The sequence below is a fragment of the Dermochelys coriacea genome, chromosome 13 (assembly GCF_009764565.3).
Source record: "Dermochelys coriacea isolate rDerCor1 chromosome 13, rDerCor1.pri.v4, whole genome shotgun sequence".
Taxonomy (NCBI): Eukaryota; Metazoa; Chordata; order Testudines; family Dermochelyidae; genus Dermochelys; species Dermochelys coriacea.
In genome coordinates, this window is record NC_050080.1 from 16,255,057 (window position 1) to 16,277,483 (window position 22,427).

Here is a 22,427-nt window from a genome sequence, read left to right on the forward strand (position 1 = left end):
CTGGGAATGGAAGGAAGTGTTTTGATTTCAGGTTATCCATAAGATATGGTACATCATTCTTTCCCGCTCGGAAATATAGAATCTAGGTCAACCTGAGGAATTTTCAAGCAACCACGGTATAGCCAAATCCAAGAGTTCAAAAATCATGAGTTGGGTGCCCAAAATCATGGGATTGTTCTAAAAATCATGAGATTTTAAATAATTTTAGGTTCTTTTTATAATCCACTTTTTGAGCTTTTGGGTTTCATGTTTTCAAACTTACTTCCTCAGTCAGGAGGTCCTGATACTTACCTTGACTTTCATTTATTAAAAAAAGTAAGATCTCTCATATAACAAGATTCCAGGAACTGGGGCTTCATTAAAAACTCCAAAAATAGAAAGACTTGAGATAAAGACATAAGAGCTGGCAACACTGCAATCAGCCAGATTCTTTTCCAAGCCTGGTATCTTCTGGGTACACCACTATCTAAGATGTCTCCATTGCACATGTAATAGGTGTTTTAAGGTCCTGAACCTGCAATAAGTTCTCTGTATCACCCCACTTGATTTTAATGTCAGTTCACCCAGAGATGGCTCATTGCAGGAACAGCCCTTACTGTTTAAAAGCTCAGCCTGTGTTTCAAAGAGAGAATAAATCACTCCATTCCAAAACCATCACTAACACTTGGATACAAATAATACCAAAGTGTGATTTAAAACTCAAAACACCTGTTATAGCTCATGTTATTTTTACTGACAGAATTTTTTTTTAAATCCATTAAAAGATTTACAACATACCTAAAACATTTACAACATACCTAGAAAAAAACACTTTGAATATATTAATGCACAACTCACTTGAAGAAAAGCCAAAAATTCTTGGAATAAATTTTTCGGGAGGGTCGCTTTACTGTTTTCTCATAAATTTATCAAGGATGAAGCAAAAATTCAGAAATACTGCAGATCTCAACAGAAGAGCTGCCCGTGTGGCTGTCTGAAGCAAAGACACTCAGCATACCCTCTGTTTGCAGAGAGACAGGAAACCTGCTGAATTGTTGCTATTTATAGGAAATATGGCAGTAAAAAGTTGTGATAATAGAAGATCTCAGTAAAGTGGTGTGACCTATAAGGCAGACCTAACTATCCATTGCCTGAAAATTCATTCTGATCATATTTTCAAAAATAAATTAAATCATTGGGATATTAAAAATAGAGAGATTGTAAACAGAAAAGTTATATTTACAGTATAATTTGTCCCTCAACTTTAATCAGTTTTTGAATCCTGGATCCAACCTTCTGCCTCTGTCTTGGGACATGCAGTGAACAGGTGATTTCTAACTTGGCCTCAGTTCTCCCCACACAATCCACAGCATGAAAATACTGCAACTGAAGAAAGTTTTACAGATCAAAGGGAAATTATCCCATTTGTTAAGGTTACTTTGCTTAAATGTTCATTGAGAAAGCCAACTAAAGAGAGAAACAAGAGTAAAGGTGTCTAAGTAAGGTCCTTTATCATTCCAACTCATACTAACAATGATTTGTTCAGCTTTTATCCTAAATTTACTATTATTTTGCCTGGATAAAAGAAGATGAATCTAAGTTGCCAACATGCACTTCCGATTGGGTAGATATCAATACAGCACTCAGCAGGATACCAGTGGCTCCCAATACAGATAAGAAAATCCCTGTCCCAGGGAGCTTACATGCTAATATCACATGTTACATAATAAAGGAAAGGTACAAGATGGAAGAGAGTGGGTTGGAGGAGGAGGGATGGAGTAATAACAATGACATTTCTTAGCGAGGGCTTAAGCACAGCTTGGTGGAGTACAAACTTTGTTTTTATTAATAAATAAAATATGGTAGCTTGAACTTGATATGGTGGAGGAGCAGGTGCCAATGAAAGGGTGTGATGTGGTCATGGAAACAGGCAAGGAAGATGATCTTGGAGGCTATGTTTTGAATAGACTGAAGGTGGGTTCCATGCCATGCAATTCATCATCCAGTTTTACTTTGCAAAATGTCATTTGTACAAACAGTACAATCGAAATAGTTCACATAGTTTGACTCAATATCCCAGCAAAGGGTCAAAGGCCTTCAGAAGCATAAAAGCAATTTGCAGTTGAGATTGATAGTGAAACAGTCACAGCAGCAGAGTGAGGCAGAGAGTCTGTTCCAGATGTCAGGAGTTGCAGAGGAGACAAGTCCTGCACCAACAGTGATAAGATTACATGGAAGGAAGGGGGAAAGCCTAATGCCAGAAGTGTGAGGGAGAGGAAGAAAGGGAAGACAAGCACTGCACAAACATCAACTCTGCATTCTCAGTACTCAGGGAGGGGCTGCCACTGGAAGTAGCCCAAGGAAAGACCACAGGACTATATGCATTCAGTGGAACAATTCTCCTTGTAAACTGTGGCCACTATTCCAGACTATAGCCTTCTTGCAAGTTGTAGGGACTGGATTCTATCGCCTCCTAAACCTCAAGGGTTGGGAAGGAAGGGGGTATCTGCATTTCACCCCAGGGAACAAGATTCACATTGTTTAAAATACTTGTGAATGCATAGTTTGAGTGACATCCAGACATGGATAGGAAACTTGCTTCTTATGGAGTGAGGATGATATTTAGGCAGCACCAGCTCGCTCACTACACATGCGGATAAGCAAAAGAGAAAAGGTCAACATAACTGTATAAATCTTAGCATTGGAAAATTACAACACACTCTGGATTAAAGATTTTGACCCCATTCACACTAAAAACTAAAAGTGTGTAAGGTAAATTCACTTCCCATGGCTGGGGCTCCTAGGCACTATCGCAAAAGACATAATTAATAAAGCAAATAAATACTATTGCAGTATTTCTCAACCTATTCTATAGCAGGACCCCTCCCATTTAGCAACATGGGAAGGACAGGGTGTCATGACCCCCCCCATCTGAGAACCCATGAACTAATGAGATGTCTTTACGCAGCTACAGCAAGATTACTACAGAAGGCAGGAGCAGACCAGTGGCTAAGGGAAGAGAACGCAGTCTGGATGGAATGCAAGGGCAGCAGCAGCAGCTAAGGAGGAGTAGGAGGGGAAAAGTTCAGGAGAGCAACACTCAGAGGCCAGGAAGGGAAAAACATGAAATCACAAAATGGGTGGAGGGGAGGAGCAGAACAAGGCACCAAACACATGGAGGCAGGACATAATCCATTACCCGGCATCTGTTTTCACAAGAGCAGCAACACCACAATGAGCTGCCCAAATTGAACAAGATCAATTTAACTTGCAAACACACGTATTAATAATGCTAATATTTTGCACCTCAGTGACATCTCACTCTTTGCAAACATTAAGAAATTAAGCTTCAAACCCCACCTCCATTTTACAGATGGTTAAACTGAGCCACAGAGTGGCAGAACAACTTGCCTTAGAGCACACAGCGAGTCTGTGGCACTAAACCAGTAGGAGACATCTCAGGCACCTGCTCAGGTTTATGAAAGGAATCTAAGACTCATACACCTACCTAGCTGGTAAGACCAAAGCTTTGGCAGAAGAACTCAGCCATGGCATTATTACCAGAGGAGGGACTGGATGCAGTGTGTGTTTGCACAGGATATGTATATGTACCATTTACTGAGTGGTGTGGATTCTTGGTCAGATATTGTATATGAAATTCCGCCAAAAACTTATTAGTTTTATTTCACGGACCAATGAAGCAAGGTTTGAGAAAAAAAACCAAACAAACCCTGAGCATGTTTAGTCTGTGAAAAGACAACTGAGAGAGGACCTGATAACAATCTTCAGATATGTTAAGGGCTATTATAAAGAGGACTGTGATCAGTGGACATGGAGAACAATTGAAGGTAGGACAAGAAGTAATGGGCTTAATGTGCAGCAAGGGAGATTTAGGTTAGATATTAGGAAAAACTTTCCAATTGTAAGGATAGTTAAGTTCTGGAATAGACTTCTAAGGGAGGTTGTGGAATCCTCATCATTGTAGGTTTTTAAGGACAAACATCTCTCAGGCATGATCTAGGTTTATCTGGTCCTGCCTCAGCATAGGCTGGACATAATGACTTGTTAGGTCTCTTCCAGCCTTACATTTCCGCAATTCTATGAAATAAGTGTATTGCTCATACAATACCATAAACAGGCCTGACAAAGGAGAGACAGAATCCCTACTTTAGCTTACTTTCTAAGAGCCCTGATTCCCCTCCCATTGGCATCAGTGGAAGTTTTGCCAAGGACTTCAACAGGAAGAAGACCAGACCCCATGACATTGCATGACAACAGAAGATAAGCATTTGGCAAGGAAGGCCAGGGAAAACAAGCAGGACTCGTGCTACTAATAAGATCACGTGTTTCTTTTGTTAGATGCATCTTGTAGGTTCCACAATTGCTTTATTCTTAAGATGTTATTGCTTTGAAGGGAAGGCTAAAGTTTAAAGGCCACAATAAATAAGATGCAAATATCCCCATATTTTGTAGGTCTTTGATATGCTTAACCTGTAACGTGTCCCTAGAGTTTCCACCTTCTCCATACACCAAGCACTGTAACAGGAAGGAAGAATGGAAGGAAATTTGGCTATCTTTAGAAAGCCTCAGCAACAGTCAGAAGAGTGCCTGTACAAAGGAGACAAGTAGCCAGCTGGCTAATGACATCTAGAGGCAGTTGGAGACACACAATATTTACGTATTTTTATATAAAAAGCAAATGTACACATAGGCCCGTATGTTTGATTGTATCCCTCCTTCACCCTCTGCATATTGCTTGCCTTCTTAGGTGGCAAACACTTTACTTTGGGCCTGAAACAATGTCGTCTTCTGTGCTTGTACAGCACCTAGGACAAAGGGGTCCTGATTCTGATCAAGGCCTCTAGGTATTACTGCAATATGAACATATAATATATAAAATAATACAACAACAACAGCATCTTGAATGCTCTAAATCACTTTTTCCTCACCAATTTATTTAATGATCAGATTTGCTCAGTTTACAAGTCAGGGCAGAAATTTTCTAAGTCTCAGCACTTACAGGCTCAACCTGGTGTCTGGAAACCAAGCTTTTTTTTAATCCACTTGAGAAAGTGCCACCAGTAATAAAGATCATGGAATCCAAATTCAGCAGGGAATTTTGAGGAAGATACGCAAGATTACATAATGGAGCTTTACCATTCCACAGCCTTGCAGCACTGCCAGCAGCAAAAACTTTCATGAATCAAGTTATTAGCTTATGAGGAGAGAGAGAGGCACCCTGCATTTTCAAAGCACAGTAGGAAAGATTTAAGTGCACAACTCTCATTGACATCACATGGCCCAATCTACATGCACATATAAATATGGGCAGGAAGTCTAAGAACTGCACTTGCAGATTTGTACACTTTATTTCCTAATGTGATTGCATGGTTGTGAATGACAATAATTGCACATGCAAATAAATAAATCATCTGTTTGAGCAATTACCGAGTGTGCGCTTATAGTTACTACTTGTAAATCTGCGACACAGTCCTGTAACATCAAGTAGCCACTTAAATATAGTCACGCATCAAGACCTAGATTTTCTGAACTGTGTGTGAAGTCTCTGTGATAGCATAGGCCATCACACTATTTGCACATACAAGTTTTGCCCACAGAATGCTAAAAACCTGGCTCTAAATGTCTAAATGGTAGTTGTCTCAATCAGAAGGATCTTCTGCCCAGCTGCAGACAGAGATTAAAAATACTAATATACTACGCCCTCTGTCTCCTTCCCTTTTGGATAGGAGGAGACTCTCCAAGAGTCGTCACAGCCCTGTGGACTCTTTGAAGAATCATGGTGAAGATTCCACCTAACAAGACTTATCAGTATGCAGAGTAGCCCTGAAAAAGAGCTCTGTGTGGCTTGAAAGCTTGTTTCTCACCCCAACAGAAGTTAGTCCAATCAAAAAATATTACCCCACCCATCTTGTCTCTCTAAGACTTACTAGAACAGATTTTCAGCTGCTGTAAACTGGCATAATTATGTCAGGGGAGCTATGTCAATTTACACCTGCTGATGATCTGGCACATCACATCCATCAGAAGGTAAGTGCAATTCCCTAGCATACTTATAACTTTTACCACAATGAGGTGGAACCTGAGTCCCTACTCTCTTTTCCAGAAGAGTGGGGGGAAATGTTCCCCCTTGGCAGGCTCTGTACACGATAGCACTGGAGAAGGCCACTGCTGGGGGAAAAAACACAACCTACTTTCTTCAAATAAAGACTACAACTGTTCCCCGTGAGCTCACACTACTAAAGGACACGTTTAGCATGTGGAAATGTATGTGCATTTAATTCCTGAGAATTTTATTTCTTGTACTGAAGCCCTATAAGGGATTCAAAAAAATCACACTCAGCTATTTTTCCCAGCATGCATCAAGTTAGAGCTTACCAGGAATGGTGGGGCCACACAATTTCTAGCCTTTTTGCAAACAGTACATTTACAGTATAAGCAGTAAGATTAACACACTAGCAACTGAGACACAGCGAAAGCAAAGTAAGTGTCATTCCACCAACTTCAGTGGAAGCTGCATCCATGTACTGAAACTGCATTTGGCTCCTGTCCTGCTTTGACTAAGGGCAAGTCTACACTACCGTGCTACGTTGGCGCCTCTGCACCGCTGTAGCGTATCTGTTGAAGAATTACTCCACCTCTGCGAGAAACAGAAGCGATGTCGGAGGGAAAGCGTCTCCCGCCGACCTAGCGTGGTGTGGATAGCACTTAAGTCGATGTAATTTACATTGCTCAGGGTGGTGTCTTTTTCCACCCCCTGAGCGACGTAAATTACATCGACTTAAGAGATTGTCGAGACCAGCCCAAAGTCTACCAGGCCACACAAGGAGAGGGCATTTGTCAACATCACTAATCCTCCCATGATCGGCAGTCTTTGGACACAAGGACTGGAATTAGAAAGGATACAGGACAGGAGTGATGTTTATGTTCATTAAAAAATAGCTTAAGCCAATTACAGCCAGACTGACATTATTTAATGCTTTACTGTAGGAAGCATTACTTACCATTGTGCACTCCATATGAGGGCATAATAAAAAAAAGAGAAGAGATACAAACTCTAAGAGATTACTTGACACTGTCTTTTTAAAATACCCCAATGGGATGGCAAAGCAGGCTTAGACAAAGCCAACATCCTGTTTTTACACTGGACTCAGCTGCATGTGTTCAACTGTGAAAACAGGAAAAAGTAGACTGAGCCCCTAATTATGTATTTACTGCACTTTCTGTAATGGCTCAGAAGGGCCTATAACAAACTGCAGCATAAATCACATTCATTTTCAACCACCTGTAATTAAGCACTTACTGAGAAGACCGAAACAAGCTCCTTTCAGGTGATTACGGAAATTATCACATTTATATGACAGACACCTGAAGCATCTCAGCATTAAGGGTCAGAGAAAACCCACTCAGAAAATTTCAGAGCTATGAAAACAACACAAGATGGCATTTGATCCTTTAAGGAACCAAGAGCACCAGTTCAGGTTGGCATTAGTCCGCCTCTGTCCCCTTTTGGGACTGCAGTCATATTTAACTTGAAGTGTTTAATTAATAAAGACCTCTGAAGTTCTCAATGCTTTTTGTTGTAAAGAAATAAAAGTGAAATGAAAACAATCACTATTTCACTTCTCAACCTAAGATGAAAAAAATACATGTGGGGTCTGGCCTTGAGAGTTTTCCTTTCTGTTTATTCCTTCATGCAAAGCCACTGACCATAACACAAGGCCTGCCACATTTTCTGCAACTTGGTTCTCTCTTCTCTGCCCTTCTCCCACCTATTTAAAGCCACTTTCCTCTCTTGCCCTGTGAACTCCTGCACTGGCTTCCTGTTTCTCACCACATCAAGTTCAAACTCCTCCTCCTCTCCTTCAAAGTCCTATATAATCTCAGCCCTGCCTACGCATCATTCATTTACTCCCAGGTTCAGCATTATGCCCCTATTCATCCCTGCGCCATTTTCTAGTTCTTGTGCTTCAAGAGTCCTCTCTCTCTCTTTAAAACATTCTTCTTCCAGGAAGCCTGCCTTCCTTGCTCTCCACATCAGTAACCACTCCCTCCTTTACACAAACTGCTGTCCTGGATCTGGTGTATCTTAGCCTGTAACCATTTCAGGGCAGGGAATGTTTGTAAAGTGCTATGTTAATTCACAGCAGGCAATATCACTAATATTAACTTGCAGTAGGGAATATTAAGAAACAATATCAAGTTTCTTCTACAAGATTTTCCTCCAAGCTCTTATCTCCCACTCAAAAGTTAAACTTCCTTTGTCAGTACCTGAAGGACTCCCTGGGAAGTTAATGGAGACCAAATGAAACAGACGACTCTTCAAAATAATTGAACTGAAGAACTACACATCTCTAAAAAATACTGTAAGTGCACACAGAAACATTCCAATATTTCTGGAAATTAACTGATTCTTCAGTAAGATGCCCTCCAATGTCAGGTTCAGGATATTGCAAGAAGAAAACAGTAAAGAGGGACAGGGGAAACATTCAAAACAGAACAGGAAACAAGAGCACAGAATTTTGTAATTTAGATCAAAACAAAAAATAAATCAGAGTCTCTTGCAACTCTAGAGGATATATTTGGACCAGATAAAGTTATTTACTCCCATGGAGCATGGGCCTAGCAGTCACAACTTAGACTCTGATGTAACTTTGAGTTTGTTAAATGTTCTTCTGGACTCCACAATGCCTTTGTCATGCTTCTATAAGTTCGTTCTTCATCTAGCCTCAGATGTTTCAATTATCATGACCAGTCAATGAACGTAATTTAAAGTTATCTTCTCCATGAAGAAGATTGCAAATGTTGTACATTAACTTTTCCTTCTAATTTTTTAAATAAGTAGTAGCATGAGTTTTAGATGGTTGCTGATGTTTATTGGGTGTTTTAAGTTTAAATTCAATTCTTGCTGCTGATGAGCTAGCAAGGGCAGGCCCCCTGGAAAGAAACATTTAAGAATATCCCACACATGCCATAGTTAATTTGTAAATATAGATTGGATTTTTCTGTCATATCATCTATATTGAACAGGATACAAGGGTGTGCAAGAGCAAACAGAGAACAGTGTTAAATAAGTGGTTAATTTAACTTGGAGAGGCAGGACGGAAAGTTACAAATACCAAAGATCATATGTTGTTTTTAATATTCCTATAGGACCAAACAGGCTGGGTGCTCAGCTGCAACTTGGAAGATGTAGCCAATTTCAATGTGGGATAGTGAATATTATAGTCCAGCGGTTCTCAAACTGTGGGTTGGGACCCCAAAGTGGGTCACAACCCTGTTTTAATGGGGTCGTCAGGGCTGGCTTAGACTTGCTGGGGCCAGGGACCGAGGCCAAAGCCTGAGCCCCACTGTCTGGGCTGAAGCCTGAGGGCTTCAGCCTTGGGCAGTGGGGCTCAGATTATAGGCCCCTGCCGGAGGCTGAAGCCCTTGGGCTTTGGCTCCTTCTCCCCCAGAGTAGTGGGGCTTTGGATTTGACATCCCTGCCCCGCCCCCAGGGTGGCAGGGCTTGGGCAGGCTCAGGTTTCAGTTCCCCCTCCTGGGGCCATGTAGCAATTTTGGTTGTCAGAAGGGGGTGACGGTACAATGACATTTGAGAACCCCTGTTCTAGTCTTACATATTATTAGGGCTTTAGTAGTCTTACTTATGGTGCTTTGCAAGACAGATAAAGATGGAGTTCCTGCTCCAAAGACTTTACACTCTAAGTAACACTGCAATAAAACTTATTTCTATAACAAATGGCTCTAAATCTGAGACTGATAGCACGAAACACCAAAAGTGGATAGCTAGTCAAGTTTCAGAACTTCTCATTTTGCATTTTAGGCAAAATTCCCTCCACTCTTGTTTATAGGTTGTATTACTAAAAATATGCTTGCCCGGTCCACTTAAACAGCTTTGAAGAATTCAGCTAATCAAATTCTGGATCTGATAACTGGTCTCAAAGGTACAATGAGTGCGCGGAAATTCTTTGGGGATCTTGGTGACAGGGAAACTGCACGGATTTACACCTTGAGTAGGTACAGAGGGGAAGCCACACAAAGATCTCAAAGCTGTAGGCTCAGCTAAGTAGCCTGGTTAAACGCACAGTTCAGAGAAAAACACATGGGGAGATGAAGGGGATGAGCAGGAGGAGGGGAGGAGAAGGCAGGGGTTGAAACAAACGCACGCAGGGGAGGTGACGGGATACTACACTTTCTGGCTTGGGAAGTGTTTGAACAATTAGAGCAGCGTAAAGAATCACCTGGCTCCACACCGCTACCTCTGACCTAGATAACAAATAAGCGGGGAACTGTACTGCCAACAAAGGGGCGAGGAAGAGGAGCTGGCATAGGAGGAGCAATGATCCAGGGGGAATTTTCCCACGTCAGGGGACAAGTTTAACCATCTTGCCCGGCCTGGGGACAAGGTCCGGCGCCAAGGCAGAGAAGAGAGTCACCCCTCGTCACATCCTCGACCCTCAGTCGCCCCCGCTCCTCCCACGCCTGCCGCAGAGCGAGCTATTCCCCTCCCTCCGCTGAAAGTGGGGGGGGCAAAGAAAAGGCAGAGACGTGCCCCCAACATCCTCCCCGAGCAGCTGGGGACTCTTCCCCTCCGCGATCCTACCCCCCCCCACCACACACGCGCGCTACCCAGCCCCCTAGTGCCCCGAGGCTGCCGGGGACGCCCCCCAATCCCCTGGGGTCCCTGCAAGCTAACGCCCCCGCTGCCTCCGCGCCCCGCTGAGACCGGCCGGCCCGCACCTACCTCCTCCTCCCCAGGGGGCAGGCAAAGGGCGAAGCGCTGAGCCCCGCTCTCCTCCGCCGGGGGCTCCGGTTGCTCCCGGAGCAGCTGCAGCATCGCGGCGGCGGCGGCGGCTCCCTCCTGCCGGCCCCCGCCTGCGCTCATGGCAGCCCCGGCTCCTCCCCGCCCAGGCCGGGCGGCTGCACAGCGAGCGCCGCCCGAGCGCTTCCCCCAGCCGGGCTGCCCGGATGCGCCCAGCCGCTGCCTCCGAGCTGCCGGGGCAGCCTCCAGCCGCGGCCGCTCTGGCGCCCGGCAACCGAGCTCGGGGCGCCACCTAGTGGGGCGAAGCGGGAACTGGGGCCGCCGGCTGCGATGCCCCCGGGGGCAGGAGCCCGACCGCCCGCAGGCCCGCAACTGGGCCCCGGCTAACGCGAACGCGCCGCCCTCCCGCCTCCGCCGGCCGCTGGGGGGCGCTTCCCGCCCCGCCCGGGCCACGGTGGGGACCCCCCGGCGGCCCCGCGGCTCTGCTCCTAGGGCAGCCCCGGCAGCCGCCGCCGCCCCTCGCCCATGGCTGGGCAGCTCGTCCAGTGCAGCCGCGCATGGCTGGGGGGGGGGCCGCCGGCACAGAGGCTGGTGTGGTGCCCTGCCGCCGCCCTCCTGCTGCAGCCCCGGGAGCGCGCCCCGCCCTAGGCTGGGGGAGGGGGTTGGAAACCTCGGTTAATTGTTCTGGCAAAGGGGACCCCCCCCCGGGAGCCCCCGGTGCCCAGCCCGCCCTTAGCTATCACCAGTCCCCTGCAACAGACCCAGGGGGCATCTGCCCCGCCCCGTTGCTAAAGCAAGAATGAGCCTTGCCATAGAGCCGAGCGTCTCCGAGCCCGGCTCGTTCGGAGGGAGAGCGGGGACCAGCCGCTTTCGGAGCTGGGGCTGCCCCGCTGGCAGATTTGTTGCCGTGTAAAAGCATGAAGCGGCGGCGGAGGGAGGGACGGAGGAAGGTTCTTCTCCTTGCCTGGTTACATTAGACATTCAGGGCTTGTCCACCCGGGAGAAGGCGCTGCGGCCGCGGGCTGGAGAAGCAGTGAAATTACAACTTCAGGAAAACTGAGCTAGGGGAAAAAGAAAAGGCGGACTTGTGGCACCTTAGAGACTAACAAATTTATTAGAGCATAAGCTTTCGTGAGCTACAGCTCACTTCATCGGATGCAGCTTATGCTCTAATAAATTTGTTAGTCTCTAAGGTGCCACAAGTCCTCCTTTTCTTTTTTCTCCTTACAGTGTGTATGATAAACCCATTGTTTCATGTTCTCTGTGTGTGTGTATATAAATCTCTCCTCTGTTTTTTCCACCAAATGCATCCGATGAAGTGAGCTGTAGCTCACGAAAGCTTATGCTCTAATAAATTTGTTCGTCTCTAAGGTGCCACAAGTCCTCCTTTTCTTTTTGCGAATCCAGACTAACACGGCTGCTACTCTGAAACCTGAGCTAGGGGAAGGGCCTGGAGTCAGCCAGTTTGAGTGGGGGAGGATTAACCCTTCTTTAACTCCAAGGCGTAGCGATCCTGCAGGAGACAGAGCAGCCTTCCTAAAGATTCACTCCCAACTTTCCAGTTAAGACGAGGCACACAGCTGGAAAGACCAGACTCGACATATCTAGAATCATAGAATCATAGAATATCAGGGTTGGAAGGGACCCCAGAAGGTCATCTAGTCCAACCCCCTGCTCAAAGCAGGACCAAGTCCCAGTTAAATCATCCCAGCCAGGGCTTTGTCAAGCCTGACCTTAAAAACCTCTAAGGAAGGAGATTCTACCACCTCCCTAGGTAACGCATTCCAGTGTTTCACCACCCTCTTAGTGAAAAAGTTTTTCCTAATATCCAATCTAAACCTCCCCCATTGCAACTTGAGACCATTACTCCTCGTTCTGTCATCTGCTACCATTGAGAACAGTCTAGAGCCATCCTCTTTGAAACCCCCTTTCAGGTAGTTGAAAGCAGCTATCAAATCCCCCCTCATTCTTCTCTTCTGCAGACTAAACAATCCCAGCTCCCTCAGCCTCTCCTCATAAGTCATGTGCTCTAGACCCCTAATCATTTTCGTTGCCCTTCGTTGTACTCTTTCCAATTTATACACATCCTTCCTGTAGTGTGGGGCCCAAAACTGGACACAGTACTCCAGATGAGGCCTCACCAGTGTCGAATAGAGGGGAACGATCACGTCCCTCGATCTGCTCGCTATGCCCCTACTTATACATCCCAAAATGCCATTGGCCTTCTTGGCAACAAGGGCACACTGCTGACTCATATCCAGCTTCTCGTCCACTGTCACCCCTAGGTCCTTTTCCGCAGAACTGCTGCCGAGCCATTCGGTCCCTAGTCTGTAGCGGTGCATTGGATTCTTCCATCCTAAGTGCAGGACCCTGCACTTATCCTTATTGAACCTCATTAGATTTCTTTTGGCCCAATCCTCCAATTTGTCTAGGTCCTTCTGTATCCTATCCCTCCCCTCCAGCGTATCTACCACTCCTCCCAGTTTAGTATCATCCGCAAATTTGCTGAGAGTGCAATCCACACCATCCTCCAGATCATTTATGAAGATATTGAACAAAACGGGCCCCAGGACCGACCCCTGGGGTACTCCACTTGACACCGGCTGCCAACTAGACATGGAGCCATTGATCACTACCCGTTGAGCCCGACAATCTAGCCAGCTTTCTACCCACCTTATAGTGCATTCATCCAGCCCATACTTCCTTAACTTGCTGACAAGAATGCTGTGGGAGACCGTGTCAAAAGCTTTGCTAAAGTCAAGAAACAATACATCCACTGCTTTCCCTTCATCCACAGAACCAGTAATCTCATCATAAAAGGCGATTAGATTAGTCAGGCATGACCTTCCCTTGGTGAATCCATGCTGACTGTTCCTGATCACTTTCCTCTTCTCTAAGTGCTTCAGGATTGATTCTTTGAGGACCTGCTCCATGATTTTTCCAGGGACTGAGGTGAGGCTGACCAGCCTGTAGTTCCCAGGATCCTCCTTCTTCCCTTTTTTAAAGATGGGCACTACATTAGCCTTTTTCCAGTCATCCGGGACTTCCCCCGTTCGCCACGAGTTTTCAAAGATAATGGCCAAGGGCTCTGCAATCACAGCCGCCAATTCCTTCAGCACTCTCGGATGCAATTCGTCCGGCCCCATGGACTTGTGCACGTCCAGCTTTTCTAAATAGTCCCTAACCACCTCTATCTCTACAGAGGGCTGGCCATCTCTTCCCCATTTTGTGTTGCCCAGCACAGCAGTCTGGGAGCTGACCTTGTTAGTGAAAACAGAAGCAAAAAAAAGCATTGAGTACATTAGCTTTTTCCACATCCTCTGTCACTAGCTTGCCTCCCTCATTCAGTAAGGGGCCCACACTTTCCTTGGCTTTCTTCTTGTTGCCAACATACCTGAAGAAACCCTTCTTGTTACTCTTGACATCTCTTGCTAGCTGCAGCTCCAGGTGCGATTTGGCCCTCCTGATATCTTTCCTACATGCCCGAGCAATATTTTTATACTCTTCCCTGGTCATATGTCCAACCTTCCACTTCTTGTAAGCTTCTTTTTTATGTTTAAGATCCGCTAGGATTTCACCATTAAGCCAAGCTGGTCGCCTGCCATATTTACTATTCTTTCGACTCATCGGGATGGTTTGTCCCTGTAACCTCAACAGGGATTCCTTGAAATACAGCCAGCACTCCTGGACTCCCTTCCCTTTCATGTTAGTCCCCCAGGGGATCCTGGCCATCTGTTCCCTGAGGGAGTCAAAGTCTGCTTTCCTGAAGTCCAGGGTCCGTATCCTGCTGCTTACCTTTCTTCCCTGCGTCAGGATCCTGAACTCAACCAACTCATGGTCACTGCCTCCCAGATTCCCATCCACTTTTGCTTCCCCCACTAATTCTACCCGGTTTGTGAGCAGCAGGTCAAGAAAAGCGCTCCCCCTAGTTGGCTCCCCTAGCACTTGCACCAGGAAATTGTCCCCTACGCTTTCCAAAAACTTCCTGGATTGTCTATGCACCGCTGTATTGCTCTCCCAGCAGATATCAGGAAAATTAAAGTCACCCATGAGAATCAGGGCATGCGATCTAGTAGCTTCCGTGAGTTGCCGGAAGAAAGCCTCATCCACCTCATCCCCCTGGTCCGGTGGTCTATAGCAGACTCCCACCATGACATCACTCTTGTTGCACACACTTCTAAACTTAATCCAGAGACACTCAGGTTTTTCCACAGTTTCGTACCGGAGCTCTGAGCAGTCATACTGCTCCCTTACATACAGTGCTACTCCCCCACCTTTTCTGCCCTGCCTGTCCTTCCTGAACAGTTTATAACCATCCATGACTGTACTCCAGTCATGTGAGTTATCCCACCAAGTCTCTGTTATTCCAATCACGTCATAATTCCTTGACATCACCAGGACCTCCAGTTCTCCCTGCTTGTTTCCAAGGCTTTGTGCATTTGTATATAAGCACTTGAGATAACCTGTTGATCGCCCCTCATTCCCAGTATGAGGCAGGAGCCCTCCCCTCTCAGACATTCCTGCCTGTGCTTCCTCCCGGTATCCCGCTTTCCCACTTACCTCAGGGCTTTGGTCTCCTTCCCCCGGTGAACCTAGTTTAAAGCCCTCCTCACTAGGTTAGCCAGCCTGCTGGCAAAGATGTTCTTCCCTCTCTTCGTAAGATGGAGCCCGTCTCTGCCCAGCACTCCTCCTTCATGGAACACCATCCCATGGTCAAAGAATCCAAAGCCTTCTCTCCGACACCACCTGCGTAGCCATTCGTTGACCTCCACGATTCGACGGTCCCTACCCAGGCCTTTTCCTTCCACGGGGAGGATGGACGAGAACACCACTTGCGCCTCCAACTCCTTTATCCTTCTTCCCAGAGCCACGTAGTCCGCAGTGATCCGCTCAAGGTCATTCTTGGCAGTATCATTGGTGCCCACGTGGAGAAGCAGGAAGGGGTAGCGATCCGAGGGCTTGATGAGTCTCGGCAGTCTCTCCGTCACATCACGAATCTTAGCCCCTGTATACCTGATACATCTAAGGTATAGGCTGGCTGACTTTATGTTAAAGAGGGTTAGTGTATGGAGAGGTATAAAATATAATGTGTTAAAGGCTGTTTTGGCAACCAACCCTCCCCTCCCCCCCCCCACAATGGACATTTCAGTTGTGTAGAAAGAATAATTTTCTGTCAAAAACATTTCAATGGAAAACGTTCAGCCAGCTCTAATGGTGTTTGCCTGGGAGGAGGTGAAAATCCACTACTTCTTTGCAAAAAGAAAAGGAGTACTTGTGGCACCTTAGAGACTAACAAATTTATTAGAGCATAAGCTAATAAATTTGTTAGTCTCTAAGGTGCCACAAGTACTCCTTTTCTTTTTGCGAATACAGACTAACACGGCTGCTACTCTGAAACCTACTTCTTTGCAAGGCTATTCAACCCATGACTCCTAGAACAAGACATTTAATTGGGCATCATACAGAAAATCCTTCTCCTGATAAGAGTTACACTGCTTTCTTCAAAGTAATTTGATTCTTAAGACAAAAGAAGTTGCCACATAACTTTGTTGCAGAATTTCTTGCTCTATTGGAATGTGGATAGCTAACACAGTATTTCTTGTGTCAGAGGAGCAGCCCTGTTAGTCTGTATCCGTAAAAAGAAAAGGAGGACTTGTGGCACCTTAGAGACTAACAGATTTATCTGAGCATAAGCTTTCGTGAGCTACAGTTCACTTCATCAGATGCATCCAATGAAGTGAGCTGTAGCTCACGCGCAAATAAATTTGTTAGTCTCTAAGGTGCCACAAGTACTCCTTTTCTTTTTACAGTATTTCTTGTGTTAGCACAAGGCACAAACACACCATTTCCTTGCTAGTATTTTTTTAAAAAATGTAATCCTATTTTTCTAATAGTATCTCTGCTTTTAATAGTATAATGTGGCCTGGAGTACTGAGGGGTTAAAATATTCCACATTCTAATCCCTGCCCCACCACCATCTCTGCATGCCCTTAAGCAAGTCATTTTCAAAAGCAGCCCTTGTTTAGAGCTGCTCCTTAACCTCTGATTCAGTTTCCTCACCTGAGAAAAAGGGATGTTGTCTACCACAGAGGAGTGCTATGAGCATTCAGTTAATATTTGTAATAACACTCTGTGAGGTGTAATAATTATTAAAATGCCAGCATAAGGCTATGAATTCCATGACCCTCTACAGATACACTGTCTGATCAAATTTAACATGCACACACTATAAACTGGCATAAAGCAATATAACAGGAAACTAAATTGAACACTAACACACGTCTATAGTACGATCCCTTCCAGGATCTCAAAAGATTGTGCAGACAGCGTATGCAGGTGGGCTGCCCAATAAAACTCTCCAAAGTAGAGCAATATTAAGCTAAATATACAGATAGGGAAACTGAGGCACTTCACAGGTAAGTGAGTTGTCAAAGGTCATAGAAAGTCAATGATAGAAGCAAAACTAGAACCCATACCTCCTGAGTCTCAGACCTGTGTTTTAAGTCCCAAAGCACCCCTTCTTCACTCTTACATCACAGTGAGGACCAATATAAGAGAATTTCTTTGGAAGCCTGGAATTAACTTGCATTGTTGCACATACACGCACGCACACAGACAAAACAAAATGAGAAAAGATCCCTTTTATAAAGGCAGCAGCTCTGTGAAATGGGGCAACTATGGGCAGCAGTTACCTGTGTGTGTACTTGTCCAAGACTGATTCTGTCAACTTTGGCTGAGATTTGGAACTGTTAAGTGAGAAGTTTTAAAAAACACCAAGGGAAATGCCTTTTTTTCCCCCTCTGCTTTGAATCTCACAGATTCAGTTAAGTAGCTTTGTGTCATAGCAGCATATATAAGATAGGAGGAGGAACTATTTAGAGGGAAAATAGGAAGGAAATTAAAAGAAAAAAGTTAGGCTGAGTATAAGAAAAAGCTTATTAATATTCCACTGAATGAATCCGATGAAGTGAGCTGTAGCTCACGAAAGCTTATGCTCAAATAAATTTGTTAGTCTCTAAGGTGCCACAAGTACGCCTTTTCTTATTAATAGTGACATCTACTAGATTGTGGAGTAGTCCCCCAAGGGAAATTGAAGCCTCACTGTTTGAATTATTTAAAGCCACACTGAACAAACACACTTGACAGTCAACTGTAGGAAACAGTCATGCATTGATAAGATCATCTAATCAGTTTACCGAACAGATCTTCATTTATAACTTCCAGGAACTTTGCTTTTAATGAAAGAAAATAATACGTATCTGGCCTAGCTTTAAGTTCAGTATTGTGCATATAATAAGAAATATTGACTGAGTCAGCACACTAACCAACCATTCTGGCAACCAGAGATCACTAATTTAGATTAGAAGCATACAATAAGTGACCATCCACATTGCTTTGTATGCTTTTACAATATTTAAAAATCCAAATGTCAAACTTAGTACCAAGGGGAGAACACTCCCAGAATTCATCTCTGCATCATACTTTAAGTTCACCATATGTAGGGGCCTCCTAAATTCATGGCCTATTTTGGTAAATTTCATGGTCATAGGATTTTAAAAATCAAAAATTTCATGATTTCAGCTATTTAAATCTGAAATGTCATGGTGTTGTAATTTGAGGGGCCCTGACCCAAAAAGGAGTTGCAGGGGGCAGTACTGCTACCCTTACTTCTGTGCTGCTGCTGCTGGGACACTGTCTTCAGAGCTGGGCGCCTAGCTAACAGCCGTTGCTATTTGGCTGTCTGGCTTTGAAGGCAGCACAGAAGTAAGGGTAGCAATACCACAATCCCCTTAAAATAACCATGTGACACCCCCCCAAACTCTCTTTTGGGTCAGGACCCCCAATTTGAGAAATGCTGGTCTCTCCCCGTGAAATATGGTCTTTTGTGTGGTTTTACCCTTTACTATACAGATTTCATGGCAGGAGACCAGATTTCACAGTCTGTGATGTGTTTTTCATGACCATGAATTTGGTAGGGCCCTAACCAGAAGGCTAACTAGCTGGATCTGTTTCTGCTTCTTGCTGATAAAAAGGCTTATGAAGTTTGTTTAGGCATCTGCACTGTGCAGTAAATGTGACCTCACACAATACACATTCTGCCTGCCTGCCCACCCTAGTCGCTATCCAGCATAACCTCAGTGCTCTTTTAGCTGATCTACGTCATTCACATTTCTCTGAACTGATTACTTCCTGCAGATCATCACATCTTTCAGTCAACGTCTTAAGCATTTTGATCACATGAATTAGAGTTGCTTGTGAGAGTAACTCAGTCCTGACTTTTTATTCTTCTCTAGTGACAAAGCATGAGGTTGCTGTTGAAGCACAGGACTGGGAGTCAGAAGATCTGAGTTCTGTTCCCATGTACATTACTGACTGGCTTTAAGATTTTGGGCAAGTCACAATCTCCCTGTGTCTCAATTTCCCATTCTGTAAAACTGGGATATACTTCTACCATCACTATCACGAGTAATATTTTATTAGTGTCTATAAAGCATGATCGAATCCTAGGAAGAAGAATCCTATGCAGCAGAAGTGCAGTGTCATTTTAGTTCATTAACTGACTTAGCATAATTTTATTTTGCATATGGTACCTAAACCATCTGTTGTTTTCTATCATACATTGGTCTCATGCAACGACTACCTGAAAAATTGTTAGTTTCTTTTGAAAAGATGGCAGAATTTTAAGAATACAACTGGATGAGATTTTTCCTCCCTTACAGAATAAGTCCAAATTAGTCTTTAATAGTTTTAGCACTAGATTTTTAGAAACTAAATTTACATTTAAACATGCAAAAGGTTATTTGCTTGGATCCTTTGCATTTTTACCTTATGTCATGGAAGAGAAGGAAGAAATGTAGTCTAATGTCTAGAACAGGGGACTAGGAGTTAGAACTACTTGGTTCTAGTATCAACTCTCCCATGCTCTCATTGTGTGACCATGGGCAAGTCAGATCAGTCTACCTGCCTGTGTAATGGTTAGTATATAATTTGCAGAGATATAGTAAGGTTGGATAGTCAAGCACTTTGTGATCCCAGCTGAAGGTAAGGATATAGGTGTCCAGGTTTTATTAGAACAGCGGGGACAGGAATGGTCAATAATAGATTCGGTAGTTTCTCAGTGTCAGCCGTAATGGGTCTGTTGTATCTCCCATTATCGTCCTTTCCACTATTCTGTTTCTATCTCACTTCCTTTACTGTTCCACATTTACCTTCTGTTTGCTTAATTTCTCTCCTGCCCCCACAACTGGCCAGCCTCTCTGGAGGTCTGAAAGGACACAGCTGCAGATTTAGCTTTGCTTGGCATTCCTGCCTGGTGGGTACACAAGATTTGCCTACTAGGTAAAAACATTTGATTGATATGGCCCTCTATTTTCTATGAGGCAACATCCCTCTATTTGGTGGTGCTATGGTCTTCTCTTTTCTCTCCATTTTCACCTAACATCCCCAGCTCCTTCCCACACACCCTATTCTCAAAGTCACTGGAGAGGAGAGGAATTTCAGTTGTTTGCATATGAGTCATTAGAAGTTTGTGATTTTGTAAATGAAGCAAAACAAAACAAAAGGAGTACTCCTTTTCTTTTTGCAAATACAGACTAACAGGGCTGCTACTCTGAAACAAAACAAAACAGTTTTCATAGCAGCAGCTGGGTGTTCAAAAGAAAATGTAATGAACACGTCATTACACAATGCAAGGGAAAGGATAGCAAGTGTTTTCATGTGGAAACCAAACATGAGTGCAGTGTATACACTGTGTTCTATAAGCTTTGCACTTAAGGTTATGTAGAACATGCTCCAGGCATTAGTCATTATCCAGGCCCCTGAAGAAATGCATGTTATTTCCTTGTTCTTCAGGCATTGAGGTAACTGCATAGGATCTGGAGGTTATATGGTATAAGTAAAGTTTCTAATGTAGTATGTTATAACTATATTGGGCTAATGAGATAATACACCACTTTTCTAAATCTCAGCACTTCACATTCCCAAAGCACTGTACAATCTCTGCTCAACCTCAACCCCCTGCGAGACAGATTTTTATCTCCCATTTCAGAGATGGGGAACCAAAATAAATTAGCAAAAACAATGAGGAATCCTTGTGGCACCTTAGAGACTAACCAATTTATTTGGGCATAAGTTTTTGTGGGCTAGAACCCACTTTATCGGATGCATGGAGTGAAAATACAAGAGTAGGTATAAATACATGAAACGTTGGGGGGTTGCTTTACCAAGTGTGAAGTCAGTTTAACGAGATAAATCAATTAACAGCAGGATACCAAGGGAGGAAAAATAACTTTTGAAGTGGTAAGAGAGTGGCCCCTTTACAGACAGTTAACAAGAAGGTATGAGGAACAGTAGGGAGAAATTAGTATTGGGGAAGTTAAGTTTAGGTTTTGTAATGACTCAACCACTCCCAATCTCTATTCAGGCCTAATCTGATGGTATCCAGTTTGCAAATTAATTCCAGCTCTGCAGCTTCATGTTTGAGTCTGTTTTTGAAGTTTTTTTTTGTTGAAGAATTGCCACTTTTAGGTCTGTTACTGAATGACCAGTGAGATTGAAGTGTTCTCCTACCAGTTTTTGAATGTTATGATTCCTGATGTCAGATTTGTGTCCATTTATTCTTTTGCATAGAGACTGTCCGGTTTGGCCAATGTACATGGCAGAGGGGCATTGCTGGCACATAATGGCATATATCACATTGGTAGATGTGCAGGTGAATGAACCCTTGATGGTGTGGCTGATGTTGTTAGGTCCTATGATGGTGTCCCTTGAATAGATATGTGGACAGAGTTGGCACTGGGGTTTGTAGCAGGGTTTGGTTTCCAGGTTGGTATTTTTGTTGTGTGGTGCGTAGTTGCTGGTGAGTATTTGCTTCAGGTTGGGGGACTGTGTAAGCGAGCACTGGCCTGTCTCCCAGGGTCTGTGAGACTGAGGGATCATCCTTCAGGATAGGTTGTAGATCTTTGATGATGCGCTGGAGAGGTTTTAGTTGGGGGCTGTAGGTGACGGCTAGTGGCGTTCTATTACTTTTTTTGTAAACACCATCTTATACCAGAAACCTACTGACCGCTATACTTACCTACATGCCTCCAGCTTTCATCCAGACCATATCACACAATCCATTGTCTACAGCCAAGTTCTAAGATACAACCGCATTTGCTCCGATCCCTCAGACAGAGACAAACACCAACAGAATCTCTATCAAGCGTTCTTAAAACTGTAATACCCACCTGGTGAAGTGAAGAAACAAATTGACAGAGCCAGAAGGGTACTGAGAAGTCACCTACTACAAAACAGGCCCACCAAAGAAAGTAACAGAACACTTGGTAAAGCAATCCCCCATCCTTTCATGTATTTATAACTGCTCCTGTATTTTCACTCCATGTATCCGATGAAGTGGGTTCTAGCCCACAAAAGCTTACGCCCAAATAAATTTGTTAGTCTCTAAGGTGCCACAAGGACTCCTCGTTGTTTTTGCTGATACAGACTAACACAGCTACCACTCTGAAACCTGTCAAAATAAATTACTTGCCCAGGGCTGCACAATAAGGGATTAGAGTTCTGAGGTCTTGGCTAGCATATCAAGCACTCAACTATGCTACCTCATATAACTGGTTATTAATCTAATCCAACTACTAGCCAAGAACATAACATCTTTATTACATAATGT

The 22,427-nt window shown here is 44.3% G+C and overlaps 1 protein-coding gene across 1 annotated transcript in view; it reads right to left on the reverse strand.

Annotated features, from left to right (window-relative positions):
* BCAS4 (breast carcinoma amplified sequence 4) overlaps positions 1-11,158 on the reverse strand; it is a 64,128-nt gene extending 52,970 nt beyond the window's left edge. The window contains exon 1 of the mRNA XM_038369081.2: positions 10,742-11,158. Coding sequence (XP_038225009.1) covers positions 10,742-10,882 — 141 coding nt within the window. The 5' untranslated portion in view covers positions 10,883-11,158. The remainder of the gene's footprint in view (positions 1-10,741) is intronic.
* Positions 11,159-22,427: the final 11,269 nt, after the last annotated feature.